General features: G+C 42.2%; 1 protein-coding gene across 4 annotated transcripts in view; it reads left to right on the top strand.

The window, feature by feature from the left end:
• The first annotated feature begins 2,496 nt into the window (after nt 1-2,496).
• Nucleotides 2,497-16,904, top strand: part of PGGT1B (protein geranylgeranyltransferase type I subunit beta) — a 29,479-nt gene continuing 15,071 nt past the window's right edge. For 2 of the 4 annotated variants that reach the window (XM_053407976.1, XM_053407977.1), the window contains exons 1-4: nt 2,497-2,686; nt 8,268-8,386; nt 12,734-12,801; nt 15,700-15,851. In XM_053407976.1, coding sequence (XP_053263951.1) covers nt 2,553-2,686; nt 8,268-8,386; nt 12,734-12,801; nt 15,700-15,851 — 473 coding nt within the window. In that variant the 5' untranslated portion in view covers nt 2,497-2,552. The remainder of the gene's footprint in view (nt 2,687-8,267; nt 8,387-12,733; nt 12,802-15,699; nt 15,852-16,904) is intronic. The other 2 variants (XM_053407979.1, XM_053407975.1) reach the window with 2 other exon arrangements.

The raw sequence follows: 16,904 nt of genomic DNA, 5'->3' as shown, positions 1-16,904 counted from the left end.
GTAAGTATAGTGGAGGTATATACAATTATGCCTGATGTTGAAAAAATAAAAAGAAAGTTTTTCTCCCTTTCTCATAAAACTTGGGAGTTATTTAATGAAGTTAAATGTTGGAAGGCTCAGGACGGGGACACAACATACAGTTAAGACTACGGAATTTACTCCCACAAGAAATAGTGATGGCCACTTACTTGGATGGCTTCAAAATAAGTTTATAGAGAAATTATTGGAGGGTGGGCCCTTGGGCTCCTTTGGGGAGAAGGGCAGGATATAAGCTTAGTGCCTCTGAATACCAGTTGCTGGGAATCATGAGTGGGAAAAGCACTGTTGCATTCAGGTCCTGCTTGTGGCGTCAGAGGCATCTGGCTGGACACTGAAAAGATGCCGGACTAGATGGGCCTTTGACCTGATTCAACAGCACCCTTATGTCCTTAGGGCACCAGACTCCTCCCTCCATCAACTGTCACATGGCAGCTAATACTCTTATCTGGCTGCAGCAAAGGAGAGAACAGAAGGAATGCATGGCCACTGTATCAGTGCAGCTGAGATACCAGCAACTTTTGGTGCCTCCTGTCAGCACTTTTCCATTTAAGATGGTTATTAAAACAACTTGTAACTAAGAACTTGAAACCGGGCTTGCTTGTTTCCTTCTCCCACCACATCCACTTTCCTTTTGTGTTGTCTTTTTATACTGTAAGCCTGACAGGAAGGACTGCCTTTCTCAACGACTTACAAACTGTAAAATGCTGCTGTTGTGACTACTTTGCAGTCTTTTTAGCCGTGGACGCTGCATTGTGCAGTAAATCTTGCAGTTGAATTAAAAAAAAAAAGATTGAGGGAATCCTTCAAAGAAGATCATTTCCGTTCAGAAAGCTAATCTGGACGTTGGGTTCGAGCCATGATTGTCACTGCAGTGATGGAATAAAATGAGTATTAAAAAGCATGGCATTACAGCTGTTGCCATAGCCGTCAACCGCCCCTTATTTGGTGGGAAACTCCCTTATCCCAGCGCCGTGTCCCGCTGCTGTCCCGGATTGATGGTGTCCCTTAAATTTCCTGGGTTTAATGCTCGCCCAGCTTGGGAGGGAAGCAGCAGCTCGGGGTCCTCCGCCGCGCGAAAGAGTGAGCGCATGAGCTGCCGCGTCTCCGTCTCTCCTTTTCCCCCCTTGGGCGCATCGTGAGGAGACGGGTGGTGGCGGGCGGGCAGGCAGCCCCTCTCTTGCAAGACTTCCGCCACGCTGCCAGGGGAAGCCAGAGGCGGCAGCGGCGGATGAGGAGACAGCCTGAGGGAGGAGGAAGAGTGGGGGTGGGGAGGGATGCAGAAAGGCGGCGCTTCAGTGGCCGTGGAGGTGCTGCAACCACCTCATGTCGGGCTCACGGGCGGCGTGGGTGAGAGTCTCCCTCCCTCTACCCTCTCAGGCGGGGAAGGGCTGATGGAACTCCTCGCGCCAGGACGACACCAGCCCCGACGTGCTGCTTAGCATGCCCTCCAACCAGTGCAACATCTTAATGTAGTTATTTCCCCCTCTGCATCCCTTTCATAACTCTCTTTTTATAAATCATTTGTCCATCCATAGTTCAAATTTTTACTACAAGTTTTCTGTCAATCCTGATCGCTGAAGAATTGATGCTTTTGAATTATGGTGCTGGAGGAGACTCTTGAGAGTCCCATGGACTGCAAGAAGATCAAACCTATCCATTCTGAAGGAAATCAGCCCTGAGTGCTCACTGGAAGGACAGATCCTGAAGCTGAGGCTCCAATACTTTGGCCACCTCATGAGAAGAGAAGACTCCCTGGAAAAGACCCTGATGTTGGGAAAGATGGAGGGCCCAAGGAGAAGGGGATGACAGAGGACGAGATAGAAGCTACCAGCATGAGTTTGACCAAACTGTGGGAGGCAGTGGAAGACAGAAGTGCCTGGCGTGCTCTGGTCCATGGGGTCACGGAGAGTCGGACACGACTAAACAACTAAACAACAACATGTAACTCTTTACAATAGCTTTTCAAATAAATTACAAAATTTCCCCATTCTTTATTAAAGAGGTCCTCTTCCTGGTTTCTGATTCTGCCTGTAAGCTTTGCCATCTTGACGTCGTTCATCAGTTTTGTCTGCCACTCTTTTTTAGTGGGAGTTGTAGACCCTTAGAATCATCTAATCCAACCCCCTGCAAAACACAGTCAGTGGCAGCCAAAGCAGCATGGCTCCATGAGTGCCGGATTTCTGTATAAGCTAAGCCAAAATCCCTTATTAGTAACGTTCAAGCGCCTATACAAGAAAACGTAGAATTCTCACGTCAATGTTCCCCAAACCATCGACGCGCTTCCTATTTAAACGACGGCAAGTTTTCTGAGCTCGCCTCTGATTGGTGCCCATGCCGGCTGGCCCCGCCCCTTGGAGCCGCACGCGGGGCGCGCTCGCGCTCCCTCCTCCCTCCGGAGCTGCTTCCGCCGCCCCCAATTAGCGCCGCGCCTCCGCCGCCCCACGTGACCCGCGTGCCGCTGCCGGCGGTGACCGACGCTGCGCGCGCGCGGGGTTAGGGAGCGGTTGGCCAACATGGCGGCGTCGGAGGAGGACGGGGGCTTCGGGGACGGAGAGCGGCTGGATTTCCTGAAGGAGCGGCACGTGCGGTTCTTCCAGCGCTGCCTGCAGATCCTGCCCGAGCGCTATTCGTCCCTGGAGACTAGCAGGTAGCCCTCGCGGGGGTGGGAGAAGGAGAAGCGCCTGCCTCCGGCGGCTGGGCATCCCGTGGCGGGTCTCTTCCTCACGTTCATTCTCGCGTAGAATAGCCCTCGGAGGTTTTCCCCACAGTGTCAGGGAGCGCAACGGTGGCGGCAGCCCCCGGACCTCTGGACTTGCCCAAGGTTTAATTTCGAAATCTGATTTTCTGCTTTCCTACCCCGTCCAACTCTCGACCCCCCCCCCCAATCCATGTTGGTTGTGGTATAGCTCAAAACTGAGGGGAACTCTGTATATGCTCTTTGGGTACTTTTGCTCATGTTAAGCTTCAACCCAATTGGTAAAAGGTAGAGTTTGTTATGTATGTATGTATGTATGCATTCATTCATTCATTCATTCATTCATTTTCTATACTGCCCTTCATCCAAAGATCTCAGGGTGGTTCACAGCATAAAAATATAAACTGACTCTACCCTAGCTTTTCAGATCAGAGCACCGGTGAAGAGGTGAGGAACGCTTTCTCTTAAAAGTCCACTAAATTCATGTGCTTAAACCTAGTGACTGAACACCCGTCTTTGGTGCTGAGTCTTAACCAGCGTTAAGCCTTGGCTAAACATGACATGGTGAGGTCTGTTTCTGTTCTGCTTTCTTGTAAGATGAACAAAAACAGGAAGGAGGTACAGAAAGAATGTGAAAAGTAGAAACTTGTTCCCAGATGTGCCAGCTAAGATGATTATCGCAGCTCAACTTGTTTTGGAGTACAAGTTGAGCTTGTTTTGGAATACAAGTGGAGCTCTCCTTCATACAATACAACTTGTTTAGGAATACAAGTTGAACGCTCTTTCGGAGCCTTGGTCTCAGTTGGGAGCAACACCTCCTTTATGCAAAGAGAAATAATTTGAGTACAGCACAAATGCAAATATTTTAATTGGCTTCACCAGGATCTTTTCAGTTTCTTCCTCTTCTATCTTCTCTATTACCGCTTCCTGACCCAACTTTCAGTTTAGTTCAGTTGTTTCCAAACTGTTTTGCGCCATTGCCCTCTTGGTTCCATAAACTTGGTTCCCCAGTGTCCCCTACTCTATAAAAAGCATTATTCAGAATAGTGGTTTGCTCAACCTACTAAGGAAAGTAATAACACAGTAAAATTCAAAATAGTAACAATTACAGTATTCAAAATTGAATTAGGCTAAATAGTTTTAACTGAACAAAACTGATGAACTTGATCCAGTTCATCAAAGCTTTTAAAAGTCTGATAGTCTCTTGTTCCCCGCTCAGGGGGTGGTACCACCCGCTTTGGGAACCAGTGGTCTAGTTGGTGCTGGAGGAGATCCTGGCAGCTACAACTACATCTACTTAACCAATAAGTAAAAAAATTGTCCAGTAGCACCTTAGAGACCAACTAAGTTTGTTCTGGGTATAAGCTTTCATGTGCATGTACACGAAAGCTTATACCCAGAACAAACTTAGTTGGTCTCTAAGGTGCCACTGGATAATTTTTTTTTTTATTTCGACTGCGTCAGACCAACACGGCTACCTGCCAGAATCTATTCACCAATAAGGTTGCGGCAAGTAAAAAGAGCACTTTAGCTTGGTTGCTTTTAAATATGAGCAATGGTTCTTTTCTTCAGTTATTCTCTTGAACTCAACTCATTTTCTTACTGCACCGATGACCAACCAGATTTTTACTTTATGCCCTACCTTAAGTGTTGCTTTGGTAAAGCAATCAGGTAGGCAGGCCTATAAATTCTAACAGGGCCTACACATACTGCACACCACAGCCCCACTCCTTGTACCCTCAGAATGTGACTTAGATTATATGCCGAACATATTAAACATCATGTTTATGTCTAAGAAACTCAGTCAAACTGGGACAGTTTTTTTGAAGTGTTAGAAACAAAAAAACCCCCCTCAACCCTATTTAAATAGAAGGGCTATTATCCTACTGTAAGATTGTTGAACTTATATAAGTGTAGTCTTATGCACACTTGGGATCAAGCCCTATTGAAAGCAGTGATATTTGCTTTTGAGTAAACATCCATAGGATTGGAAACAGCTTCAGAATTGCTCTTGGAACATGAAGGTCTGGAAGGAGGGGAAACAATTTGCTAGAAAAATTTCTAGAAGTGACAAGAGCTGTGGTGAGAAAAATATTTTAAAATTTATTTAGAAGAATCCTTTATGAGTGGTTCTCATTCTGGTCTGCAATCTGTAGAAATCCCCAGTTGGGTAGTTTGCTGGAGAGCAATGCAAACATTGCAGAGAGCTGCTAAGAGTTTAGAACTTGAATATTAAAGTCATCTTTATGATGTATGAAACAGCTCAAAGAGTTGGAGGAGAAATAAAACCCCTTAGAAAAAAAAGAGGGTGTTGAATTTGGTCAGCAAGAAGCAAATTCAGTTTGAAACCTGATTTCTCTTTAGGAATGAAATCACCATTTAGGAAATAGTTCATTTTCCCCCTACTGGTCAGTTTAAAAGAAATCAATTACTTAAGTAGAAATTATTTTCTAACAGGAGGAATTTGTTTAGTTAGCTAATGGGAATGAGACCCCTCACTTAATATTTTTGTAAACGGTACAGTCGTACCTCAGAAGTCAAACGCCTTGCGAGACAAATGTTTTGGCTCCCGAACGTCGCAAACGCGGAAGTTGTTATTCCGGTTTGCGAATGCTCTTTGGAACCTGAATGTTTGTCGTGGCTTCCGATTGGCCGCAGGAGCTTCCTGCAGCCAGTCGGAAGCCACACCTTGGTTCCTGAACATTTTGAAGTCGAATGGACTTCCGGAATGGATTCTGTTCGACTTCCGAGGTATGACTGTACTATGAAAGAGCAAGGAGAAAAAAATGTTTACTTTCTATGTTGCAGCTTTTCTACCAATGATTGGGAAATGCTGACCCACTGAATATTAGATTTAGGAGAATCCTCAGGGCAGCAGCATTTTTTCCTTTAATATGTTCTCGAGTATATGGAGCCACCTATTAAAGAACCTGTTCTAATAGCTATGCAGGTAATCTGTGCATTTAATTATACCATGGCTCTCAATAATGCTGCAAGCAGTGTGATTAGTTAGTAGTCTGTGATCTGTGAAAAGCAAAACAGGTTACAAGTAACAATGGGTGTAGCAGACCTGGAGGTTGTTGCAGAACCCAGATAGAGGTGAATAAAAGCATTGTAACTAAGACTGCAAAGCAAAGTGTACATTATGCTTAATTATAAGGACTCTTGTCTGACCAAATCATTAATAACTTGAATTGCTACTGGTCTGTGTCTGGTAACTATTATTTGCCACCAAAATGTAATTAGATGACATCTCTGTTTGTAGAGAAAACTGATGTCACGTGAATCCAAGAGTGTATTGCAGAGCTGTCCAAACTTTTCAAGTTGGTGACACTTTTTAGACGTGCATCATTTGCGACACAGTAATTCAGTTTTACTAGCAAATCTTTGCTTGGCTGAACTATCCCCTTTTCAGCCCTGGGAGGAGCACGGGGAGCATTTGTGCGACACACCTACACACTGCAGCTGACGCACTAGTGTGTTGCAACACACATTTTGGAAAGCTCTGATGTACTGCAACACCTCTGTAGGGGTATTGTCAAGCTCAGTAGCAGGTGGTGCAGGTGAAGCTGCATTGCTTTTCCAACACCACACATTGGACACAGCATGGTGTGCAGTAGTGGGAGCATCACACTGGCTCAGCTGCTGCACATGTGCCAAACTCCTACTGCCTTTCTCCTTCCCCTTCCCTTCCCTTCTCTTCCCTACCTTCCCATTCACTGCTATGCACAGCGTTGGAAAGACGCTGTGTCAGACAGGTATACTATTAAAACAAAAGACGTTTGAGAATTAAAGATAAAGTCAGTTACGGAATGTCCTCCTTTTGGAGGCACACCAAGCACCAACTTTCCCCTTGTTCTATTGCAAGGTTGAAACCTAGTTGTTTTCTCAGGTATTTGTGATTTTTTTATTGTACCAGTAGGGAGCAGCTCTGTGCTTTAAGATTACTATTTATTGTTTTATCTCAGGTTGGATAAAAATCAATGGGTTTTTTAAAACAATAAAAAAATTCTATGTCATGTCAAGAACCTGAGACCTAGGTTCCAATGCAGCCATTCAGGCCTCTTCGGCTGGCTCTTGGCACACTCTATGCCATACTCCTACCCACCAATGTTTCATGAGTGTGTGCATAAACGCCTCTGACATTTGTGTTGCTGGAATGTAACCTACTGTACAAACATAAGCTACGTCCTTTCTTTGTCCACTTTTGCCTCTGGACCTGCCTGTCACTTTTATGTGTCCCCTGGATAGTGGCCCTTGGGTTCAAAAGGTTCCCACCCTTGTTCTAAGTGGTCTAAATGTTGAATTTACAACTCATTAAGAAATACAGTTGACTCGCAACTTGTGCTGTGGTTTTAGGGATTGTGTGTAAAGCCAAAATCACATATAGTAAGAACAACCCCAGAACTGTCCCTGTGTCCACCTCTACCTTTCCAAAGGCTCTGGAGGTGCTTTCTGCGAGCTTTAAAACTCTTTCCATGCCAAGTTTTCTTGCTGCAGAAATTGCTTTTAAGCTCTCCTCCTTGCTTAGCAGGCTCTCTTGCTGGAGCTTCCCAGAACCTGGTAACCAAGTATGAGAGCTTAATAGCTCTTTCTGCATCTAACCTCTCCACCTTGTGTGTGTTTAATTTGTGCAGTTGCAGCTGGCCAGCCAAACATAAAGCTGTGATCATTCAAGTTGCAAGTTGATTGTATGCAGCAAAATCAGTCTCCTTACGATTCAGAATAAGGTCTAACAATAAAATGCAAAAATATTATCCTAGTAACAACCATAATAACAGGGCTCCAAAATTAAATCTTCATCCCAACCCAAGTCCTTCAACAGCACTGCATCCTGATAGTTTTAGGCATCATGATCATCATGTTTTTCTGGACTCAAAACAAGATGGTTTGCATCGCTTTCAATAGTAGCTGGAATCAGTCATTGCATTACCGTCCCAGGCCAGGTGGGAATAGGCCCGCAAGGCAGGCCTTGCAGGGCTCACAGTTAAGATGATCTACGGTTTGCATTGTTCACACGCAACTGTATGGAGCCACATTGTAGGGACACCTGCACCACCTTTTTATCTGCGTAATTTCTAGCACCAAAATGTGTCTGATTTGTGTTTGTTACCTGTCAGATTGCATTTTTCTTCCATGGCTCTTGGTGCTGAAGACATTTTTCTTTCCTGATTTTGATGCTAATGAGCCAGTCATTTTACAGCTTCTTGAACATGTTGTTATTCTACATTTATGTGTGGTCTGCTTCATCAGTCGGAGAGACTGGTTGGTATCGGTTTTTCACTCCTTCACTCCAGGTGGAGTTGGTTAGTGAAGCTTGACAGCAACGTGGCTTTCTGCCTGCAGAGTTACATGTAAGCCAGCTCCCTGCAGCATATTGTCAGGTTGCAGCACTCATGTCTGTTTTCAGTTCGTGCTGGAGCTGACACATAACACAGGTACTTCTTTGTGGCTTAGAAGTATGACTTCTCATGCTTACAAACCATTTTATATTGATGGCGGGTAGTAATATCCTGCTTTTCTTCCCTCGCAGGTTGACAATTGCTTTTTTTGCACTCTCCGGTCTGGATATGTTGGATTCCTTAGATGTGGTGAACAAAGAAGATATAATAGAATGGATTTATTCCCTGCAGGTCCTTCCCACAGAAGACAGTGAGTGAGTTTTTAGCTTTTCTCTTACTGACATTTCATTACACTCATTTGTGCTGCTTTTAGCTTTTGATAATAGAGAGCAAACCCTTGTTCATAGAGATGCTGAGCAGTGAGCATCTTACTTGTAACAATTGAAAGTGCTTAGCAGTACTAAAATGTAGATGCTCTTAGCCAGGTCACAGAACTGTGCAGTGAAGCCTGTCAAAGAGCTATAGAGAGTTATAGATGCAGTTGTATTAAGCAAAGTATGTTAAACTTTCAAGTAGGGGACCCTCTGCTTTTTTTAAAAAAAATGTTGCTTTGATGGGTTCTAGAAGGATATGTTGAAATTCTTAATATATTGTTAAATTAGAAATATTCAGAAGGTATTTTGTCTAATCATGACAAAGTATGTTCATAATAGTTTTTTATAAAGCTGCTTAGATGGGTCAATGGTTTTGTTCCTTCTTAATTGTACTGAATTTCCTTGTAAGACTTATTAGCTTAGCTGTACAAGAAATATGCAACTAATATAACTTGCCAGAACTATTATTACATTAATGAAGGTTAAGCCAAACCCACCACTACTATAAGAGAACAATGGAAGAATAACAGGGAAACTCAAACTAATTGATAGAACTGAGTCAGATGTCAATACAGTAATGCACTGTTGCCCTACTTGTTGGAAGTCAGTGGCCTTGTACTCTTGTGCTTTCTGCTCCATCTAGGAGGCAGGCTTTCTGAAAAAGAGAGCAGTACTGGTAGTATATACCCCTTCCTCCTTAGTTCCACATCTTGAAATCACTAAGGCTGCTGGTGTGTGGTAAGATATTAGAAACATTTAAAAAAGAAATATATATATAAAATCAGGATCCTCGTGCCACTCTCTCCCTGATCACCAAAAGCCAACACATGCAAGATAAGGCTATCTAGTTACTAATCATGATGGCAGTTTACTGTTTTCAGCATATCTCTGAAGGCAAGTTTCTGGGGATCACGAGTTGAAGGAGGCTATTGTGCTCTTGTCCTGCTTGCGGGTTTCCCTTAGGCATCTGTTTGGCCACTGTGGGAACAGAATGTTGGACTGAATGAGTCTTTGGTCTGATCCAGGAATGCTGCTCTTAACGTTCTTAAGCCAAGTGAAATATTTAAAAGTCTTGTACTGCTTTCATTTGAAGTTGTGACTTGGGTTTTGGAGAGTATGGTGGAAGAAGACTGTTCCACAAGTGTTTCAAATTAGTTTTGATATAGTTCTGACTTCTTTGTACTTTTTATGAGCCAATACTGAAAAAAGCAGAAGTCTAAAAAGACTCTCTTCAGATTATTGGCAGTTTCACCGATCAGATTTATGGCTAAAATGGGATCAATATTGACACGTGTTGCAAATGGAGCAGTATTATACCACAAAAGCTTAAGAGTTATGAGGTCCATCATAATCTTGTTTTGTTTTTGAACTTACTGCATTCATGTTTGTTAGTTGTGTGGTGGTGGGGATATATTCTCTACAAAATAAGACTTCCTCCCTTTACCCCTGATTTCAGCTGAATAATTCCAGAGGGATTGTGCGTCTGTTAATAGCACACACAAAAATGAGGCTTGCAACAGCTTAACAAACATATTTTTTCTCTTTAAGGCGCCACAAGGCTCTGGTTTTGTTTCCTTAGAGTAATGATTAGTATAACTCATTGGAGTGTATTACATCTTTTTTGTTGTTAAAGCTTCAATTGTTTTCAGGAGTAGTACCATTTAAATGCAGAACAACCACTAGATGGTGCCATTCCATAATTGAAGTACTAAATCCTTCCTGTGACATCTTCCAGAGGGGTTGCTGTGCTAGCTAGTCTGTTGCAGTAAAACCAAGGGGCAAGCTACAGTTAGTTTTGTGACACCTTTAAGACTATCAAATTTATTACTGCAGAAGTTTATACTTTAATAGGTTTCCTAGACTTTAAGATGCTGCAAGAGACTCTTACTTGCTGACAACAGCTTGTTGATTTTTTGCCATAGTAAGTAAAGGATACAGCCAGTTGTGATGCCTCTGACTTCTCTTAACATTTAACAGTAGCTGATTAAAAATATTAAATGATTATGAAACTGTCCTCCCCCCATACTTAAAAATTCAGTAACATGATTTTCGAAGATGTAGTTTTATGTGGCACATATCAATAGTATTGACATATTAATAGATATGCACTCACATGAAACATCCCCACTGAAGCTAAAATACTTCTTATTTTCTTAACATCTCCCAAAACCTGTTTTTAAATTTTGGAGCTTCAATATTAGCCTTAGACAGTCTTCTTGACTAATTACCATAAGACCCATCTATAATAATTGATTCAGAACAGCTGCTCTTGTTGTTTTGAAACTGTTGGATTAACTCCTACTCAATGAATAGTGATCATGGTTTGTCTGTTAATCTCCAATTCTGTGTGGCGTTCTCCATGCTTGACTTAAGAATTGAAGGCTTATGGGACCTTTAAGGTCATCTTGCAAAAGGAAACTTAAAAGTAACAAAGCTAATGAAGGTATTTAAAAAACCAAAACAAACTCTTGACTATGATCAGTATTCTCTTGGGATGGGTAATGAGATGTTAGTGCAAGATTCAAGAAAAGCTCTTTGAGCTGAAAATAGATTTGGCTCTTCTTTCACAGCAGCTTTCTGCAAAACACAATGAAGACAGGCACTGAAATGAAAACCTGCCTGTTAATAGCTAGAACCATGTTCTGAAGCTTCTTCTGTACACTACTTTAGTGTATTTTCTGAATTGAAATACAAGAGCAAAACCAAGGGTGGCAATCGACCAAGTTTTACTCAGAGGAGATCCACTGTAATGACTAAGTTGGGCCCATTAATTTCAGTACTCAAAATAAAATTGAGTCACTTACAGTCCCGGGTTATCAATTCACAGCTGCATTCTTTTCACATATAGGTTTAGCTTTGCTGTATTTCATGGTATTTTGGTATGTCAGGTTAAAAAGAAGAGAAAAATCATCTGTAGATTCTCTATAAATATTTGCCTTTGTGGAGGACAATTCATGGGTTTAACTTATGCCATTATACATTTACTGTGGCTTTGGGGCCAATATGGGAGAGAGATGTTTTGTTGCAGTTGGGGCAGATGAAGGCATCCAGTTGTGCTGCTGCAGATGCACCAGGGTGTTTTCTTCTCTCTGTGCTCTTCCCAGAGCTCATTCCTCCTCTGGTCACTGCTATGGATACACAAGCTGACTGTCTGCAGGCACTGCTTTGCCCCCTTCCCACTTTTGTTAGCCTCCCCTAAATCAAAGAGTCTTCCGTGAATGGAAGGATGCATTGGATACAACCCACCATAAATACTGGAGTGACATTAAAAATTAATAATATGTAGGAGGACCTTCATTATTTAGTATATCTCAGATGGGAAAAAAACCCTCTTTAAACAAGACTTCTTTGTGCAGGATGAATGCTTTGTATGCTTGTGATCCTTGGAGAACCCTCTTGGGGGATCTGACTGGTACTGTTGCATGAATAATAGAGTTTTTCTTTCAGTTTTTAGACAGAGAATATACATAAAAGACAACCAATTGGTACATGAACTCTTTAATATAATTGCTGTAATAAATTTGTTCTTGTATGGTTCTATATGCCTTACTTTGGCTCAAAGTTTATATAGTTGTATGACATTTGTGTTGGAGCTGTATCTTCCTGGCAGCGGACGACAGAACCATGAGACAGGTGTAAAATAACTTCTCCTTTTGTACTCATCACCAGTTGTATCTTATCAGCCCAGTACTCACACCCAGAACTCACAGAAACAGTTCTTAAAGTTACAATCATCTTTTCTGTTTCTTTGCAGAATGACTCCTAACAATTTGTAAAACACGGTTTGTTTTTATTTAGCTGCTGCTTATTACAGCTCTTATCTCTGCAAACGTGTTAGGCTAGATCCCAGAACAGGAGCTATATTTTCCTGGAAGGTCAGTCTGAGGAGGGGATAGACTGAAAATGGCTGGCTGACCATTTCTACATCAACTACGTAGGGTGGAGTGTTTGTAGAACTGAGAAAATGATGAGTATGTAGCAGGGTGGAAAATCTAACCACTCCCATTGGCCTTCTGTGAAAAATGGTTGCAAATGCAGAGCTGCATGTGGCAGAACTGCATTGCCAGCCCCTTTACTCAAAAGTAAGTGGGTTCACAGAGTTCAATAGGAGTTACTCCAAGTTATGTTTGTAGGATAGCAGTCTGAGCTAGGGAATATGATTTGGCATTAATCATGAGCCAGAGAAAGACTTTCAATTTCAGTAGAATTGTTTAAAACAAATAGCTAGTAATTTGAAAATGAATGCACAAAGTTAAACTAGGGTTGTTTTGTTTCCTACAAAGGGTCAAACATGCATCGCTGTGGATTCCGTGGTTCTTCGTATCTGGGAATGCCATTCAATCCGTCCAAGGTTAGTGAATACTACATGAAAAAAATTACAGTGCTTTCCTTTGCAGCCTTTTAACAAATATTTACATGATCATGAAATAAGGCTCTGAGGTGAGCATTTTTTAGAGTAAAAATAGCACTCTATTTTTGTAAATTCTACTCGTAAATGGAAAACATTTCCGCGAGGCAGAACGGTGCTCTTATTAACAAAGCTATATTTTAATGAAAGCTAGAAATGGATGCACAGCTTTTTAATGTGCTTTAAGCTTTTAAAACCAATAAGAATAGAAATTGGGAAATTGTCTACTCAGAAGCAAGTCATCTTGAATTGAATGAGGCTTGCTCCCAGATAAGTAAAGTTAGGATTGCACCGTAAGTTACTAAAGTAACTACATTGAATGTATGTGGGCAGGTAGGATGTGTGGAAGCCTGCGACTTGATAATGTAATGGTTTGGTTGTTCTGTGAACCTTTGTGACCCAAGAATTTCAAGTTGATGTGAACCTAGGGTACTCTGTTCACTTTTCATAGAATCGACTGAGCAGTGAAGCTGTGCAACCTCTGCTCATATCCTACTTGAGGTCTGTTAAAACGAACAGGATCTGCTCAGCAGCAGTGCTTGCTGGAGTATGTGTTCGGTTCAGTTCTTTATTTTGGAACCACAGGTCTTTCAAGATGTGCCCACAGAACACGTAAAAATCAGTGATTTTAAAAGTAGTTCAGATTTTATTCAGGTTTATCTTGCTTTTAACTTTGCACAAATCATGGCCATTTGCAACTCCTTCGGGTCTTTATCAGATGCGAATCTTGCTCACTCTCTTTCCGTCATTCCACAGCCTGGACACGTACATAAAAAAGGTGTTAATGCATGACTTACCATAGTTTTCCATGTATAAGATGAGGTTATTTTATTAAAAAATGGTGCTAAAAATTGGGGGGTGTCAGCTGTTGGCTGTTTTGGTGCTTGCTTTTGGTGAGTGTGGAGACAATTAGTGGCTTTGTCGATGTGCGTGTGATTGGCTGTTGCGGGTGAGCGATTTCTGGCAAAACTCCCCCCTCCAAGACTGTGCAACCCCCCCCAAAGCTTAATAACTGTGGGCAATCTCCCCCCATTTTCTCAATTTTGAGTCCCAAAAAAGAGGGGATGTCTTATACATGGGGGGGTGTTATACACGGGGAAATGCAGCAAATCCTCAGATTACTGCAGCATTGCCTGAACACACATTTGAATGTCGTATTCTAAATGAGGATATTCTTCATAGGAAACCTTCACCTTTATAACATGGTTGTCTCATGTAGTTTGTGGCAGGCGCGAGAAGTGGGGTCCTTGAAGTATGAACAGCCTGTAGGATTGAAAGTGTGTTAGAAAGGGAACACAAATCAAATACATGGAATGCAAGTTCAGAGGAGTCAAATAAGTCTGCAGTGTCAGTGTGCTAGCAGGCTGGCTGCATGGACAGAAATTCCATTCCTAACATTTCTGTCTTGCTGTTATCAGGACAGCATCAGTGTGGTTCTTGTGAGGAAGACACAAAAATAGATGCCCTTAAGATAGACTTAGCATGATGGGCAGGCAAACCAACACGTGTGGGCTTTTCTTTACAGTTGTGAGAGGTATGAAGTCCTTCTTTAAAAATGACAAGACTTTCTAAATACTGCATAACACATCAGACTTACATCATATCCATATTTCCATAAGTTTTCATGGAAAAGAGGGAGAATGCACATCCCTAGAATGTAAGCCACCTGGGCTTGAGTGGCCTCTTTTTAAAATAGGGTTGCCATATTTTGAAGAGCAAAAAAGAGGATACAATGATGGCCATTCAAAGCAAATAAATGCAATTTGTCTCAAAATTTACCTCCTGAAAAAAAGGACATGTCCTGGAAAAAGAGGAGACGTGGTAACCCTGAAATTCTCATAAACAGTGTGATTATTTTTTAGGTTGTCACTATTTATATGGTGTGATCATATTTCTAAATTTATTGAAAGTGATATTAGATGTGTGGTGATAACTCATTGTATCCCTTTACATGGTGCCAGAATTTTGTAACCTGGAATCTCTAATGTAAATCCCAGAAAATACTGAAAGGTATTGTGAAGTCCTTTCTGCAGGACCAGCTTGTTAAAATATTTTATTTATTTCTCAAGCTGTTTGGCTTTCTAGACTGAACGTTTCAGGAATATTTGCAAAGGAAAGTCTAGTTTGGTCATCTATCCTAGTACAGTAGTTGAGATCTGCCATACAGGACTAAACTGGCACACTGGAAGCCGCCATCAGTTCGTAGAAATCTGTGCAAAATTCTTCTGGTGCTGGAAATGTACCCTGGTCTTAAAATAACTGTCACACTTCCTGCTATTTGCATAGCTGCTGCTATGTGTGGGTCATGCAGAGGTGGGCATTTATATATAGCCATTCAGGCAATTCTCCTGCATGTTTCTCCTGCCCAGTGTTAGAAACTGAGATATGAAAGCGAGGAGTTAAATGGCACCTTAAACCTAGGTTGTGGGCGCAACAACAGAATGTCCAGGAGCCCCTTTTTTAATAACAGGAATACAAAGCTGGAAATGATTTTTCACATGGTCTAGTCCTTCCCCTCCCCTCCCCTCTAATATTCTTAAGAGGGTCTCTTCTCCGGTCTTCAGAGAGTAGCTAGAAGTGGGGAGGCAGAAAAAGGTCCTCCTTTCCTTCCACTCTGCAGTTTAAATCTGAAATTTTAGGCTCAGTACTGCGCCCAGAGCTCAGAAACTGTTTGTGCTAATGAAAGTTCCCTGTCGCAAAATGTTCCTAGAACAATGCTCCTGCCCAAAGACACTTCAGGAAAACAATCTCTGTTTTCTGCTAAAACAAATGCTTGTTTTGTTATCCGTTGAGAACTATAAACTCTAATAATAATTCTAATTGCATTTTCTTGTGTTTCAGGGTCCCGGGATTGCTCATCCCTATGATAGCGGGCACATAGCAATGACTTACACTGGCCTTTCCTGCTTGGTTATTCTTGGCGATGACTTGAGCCGAGTAAATAAAGAAGCCTGCTTGGCAGGACTAAGAGCTCTCCAGCTGGATGACGGGAGGTACAGTGAATTCTGTGTTGCCAGGTGTTAAATATTTTTAGAAAGGAAAAACTGGATCCAAATACATAATGCACAGTACAGTAAAGGAGGAACTGGCGAGACTGAATCCAGCGTGAGGAAAGTGAGGGCTTGAGCACAGTAAGCAAGAGGAAGCTTACATACTTTGAGATCTCTTCTTGCCAGGGAAAGCAAACTCAGACTAGGGTATTCTAGCAAGCAGAGATGTCCCCTTCTTCATTTCACATAGCACAGATAGGAAGCCTGCATTCTTGCATTTAATGGTGTTCTTTCACTGGGGGTTTCAGAGCCTAGTCTTTAAACGCCAGTAACTTGTTGTCTGTTCCCTATATTGCCGGCAACTGGTCAAAGGGCTCTAGGCTACCAAAAACAGCATTTAGAGAAGTCAGGAGGTCAAGAGACTTTTGCAGATTTAGGTAGGGAAGAGTACTGTGCTATATAGTTTGCTGAATGTCCTCGGTTCTCCTATCACAGCAACTCATTAAAGGTGTACTGTATATACTCGAGTATAAGCCGACCCGAATATAAGCCGAGGCACCTAATTTTACCACAGAATGGCAAAGGCAGAGGAGGAGGAAGGAGCAGCCTGAAAGGACCCTCACTTGAGTATAAGCTGAGGGGGGCTTTTTCAGCATAAAAAATGTGCTGGAAAATATATATATGGTAATTCCTGCTGATCTCCAGAACCTCTTAATAGACCCTCATGGACGCTCAAATGCTTTTACTGCTGTTCCAGTCTGGTCTAGAGCCCTTTTCCTTGTTCCAGTGTACCCACAGACATGACTTTGATCTCTTTGGCTTGCCTTTCAAACTGAGCATTCCTCCCTCCATTGCTGAGACTGGCTCCTTTCATAGACTGCAGACTTTATATAGATGGAAAAAGTGACTCCTGAATCTTGGGTATGGCTGCAACCAAAGCAGCAACAACCATAATTTGATCTTGCTTGTTTTAATTCTTCTCCATTTAGTAGCTCAGCAATATGCTAGTTTCCATAAGTTCTAGAAAGCAGATGCCACCTGGTTGTCTTAATATAT

The sequence above is a fragment of the Podarcis raffonei genome, chromosome 11 (assembly GCF_027172205.1).
Source record: "Podarcis raffonei isolate rPodRaf1 chromosome 11, rPodRaf1.pri, whole genome shotgun sequence".
Classification (NCBI taxonomy): Eukaryota; Metazoa; Chordata; class Lepidosauria; order Squamata; family Lacertidae; genus Podarcis; species Podarcis raffonei.
The sequence above is the reverse complement of the archived record's forward strand: the minus strand, read 5'-3'. Positions and strand labels throughout refer to the sequence as shown.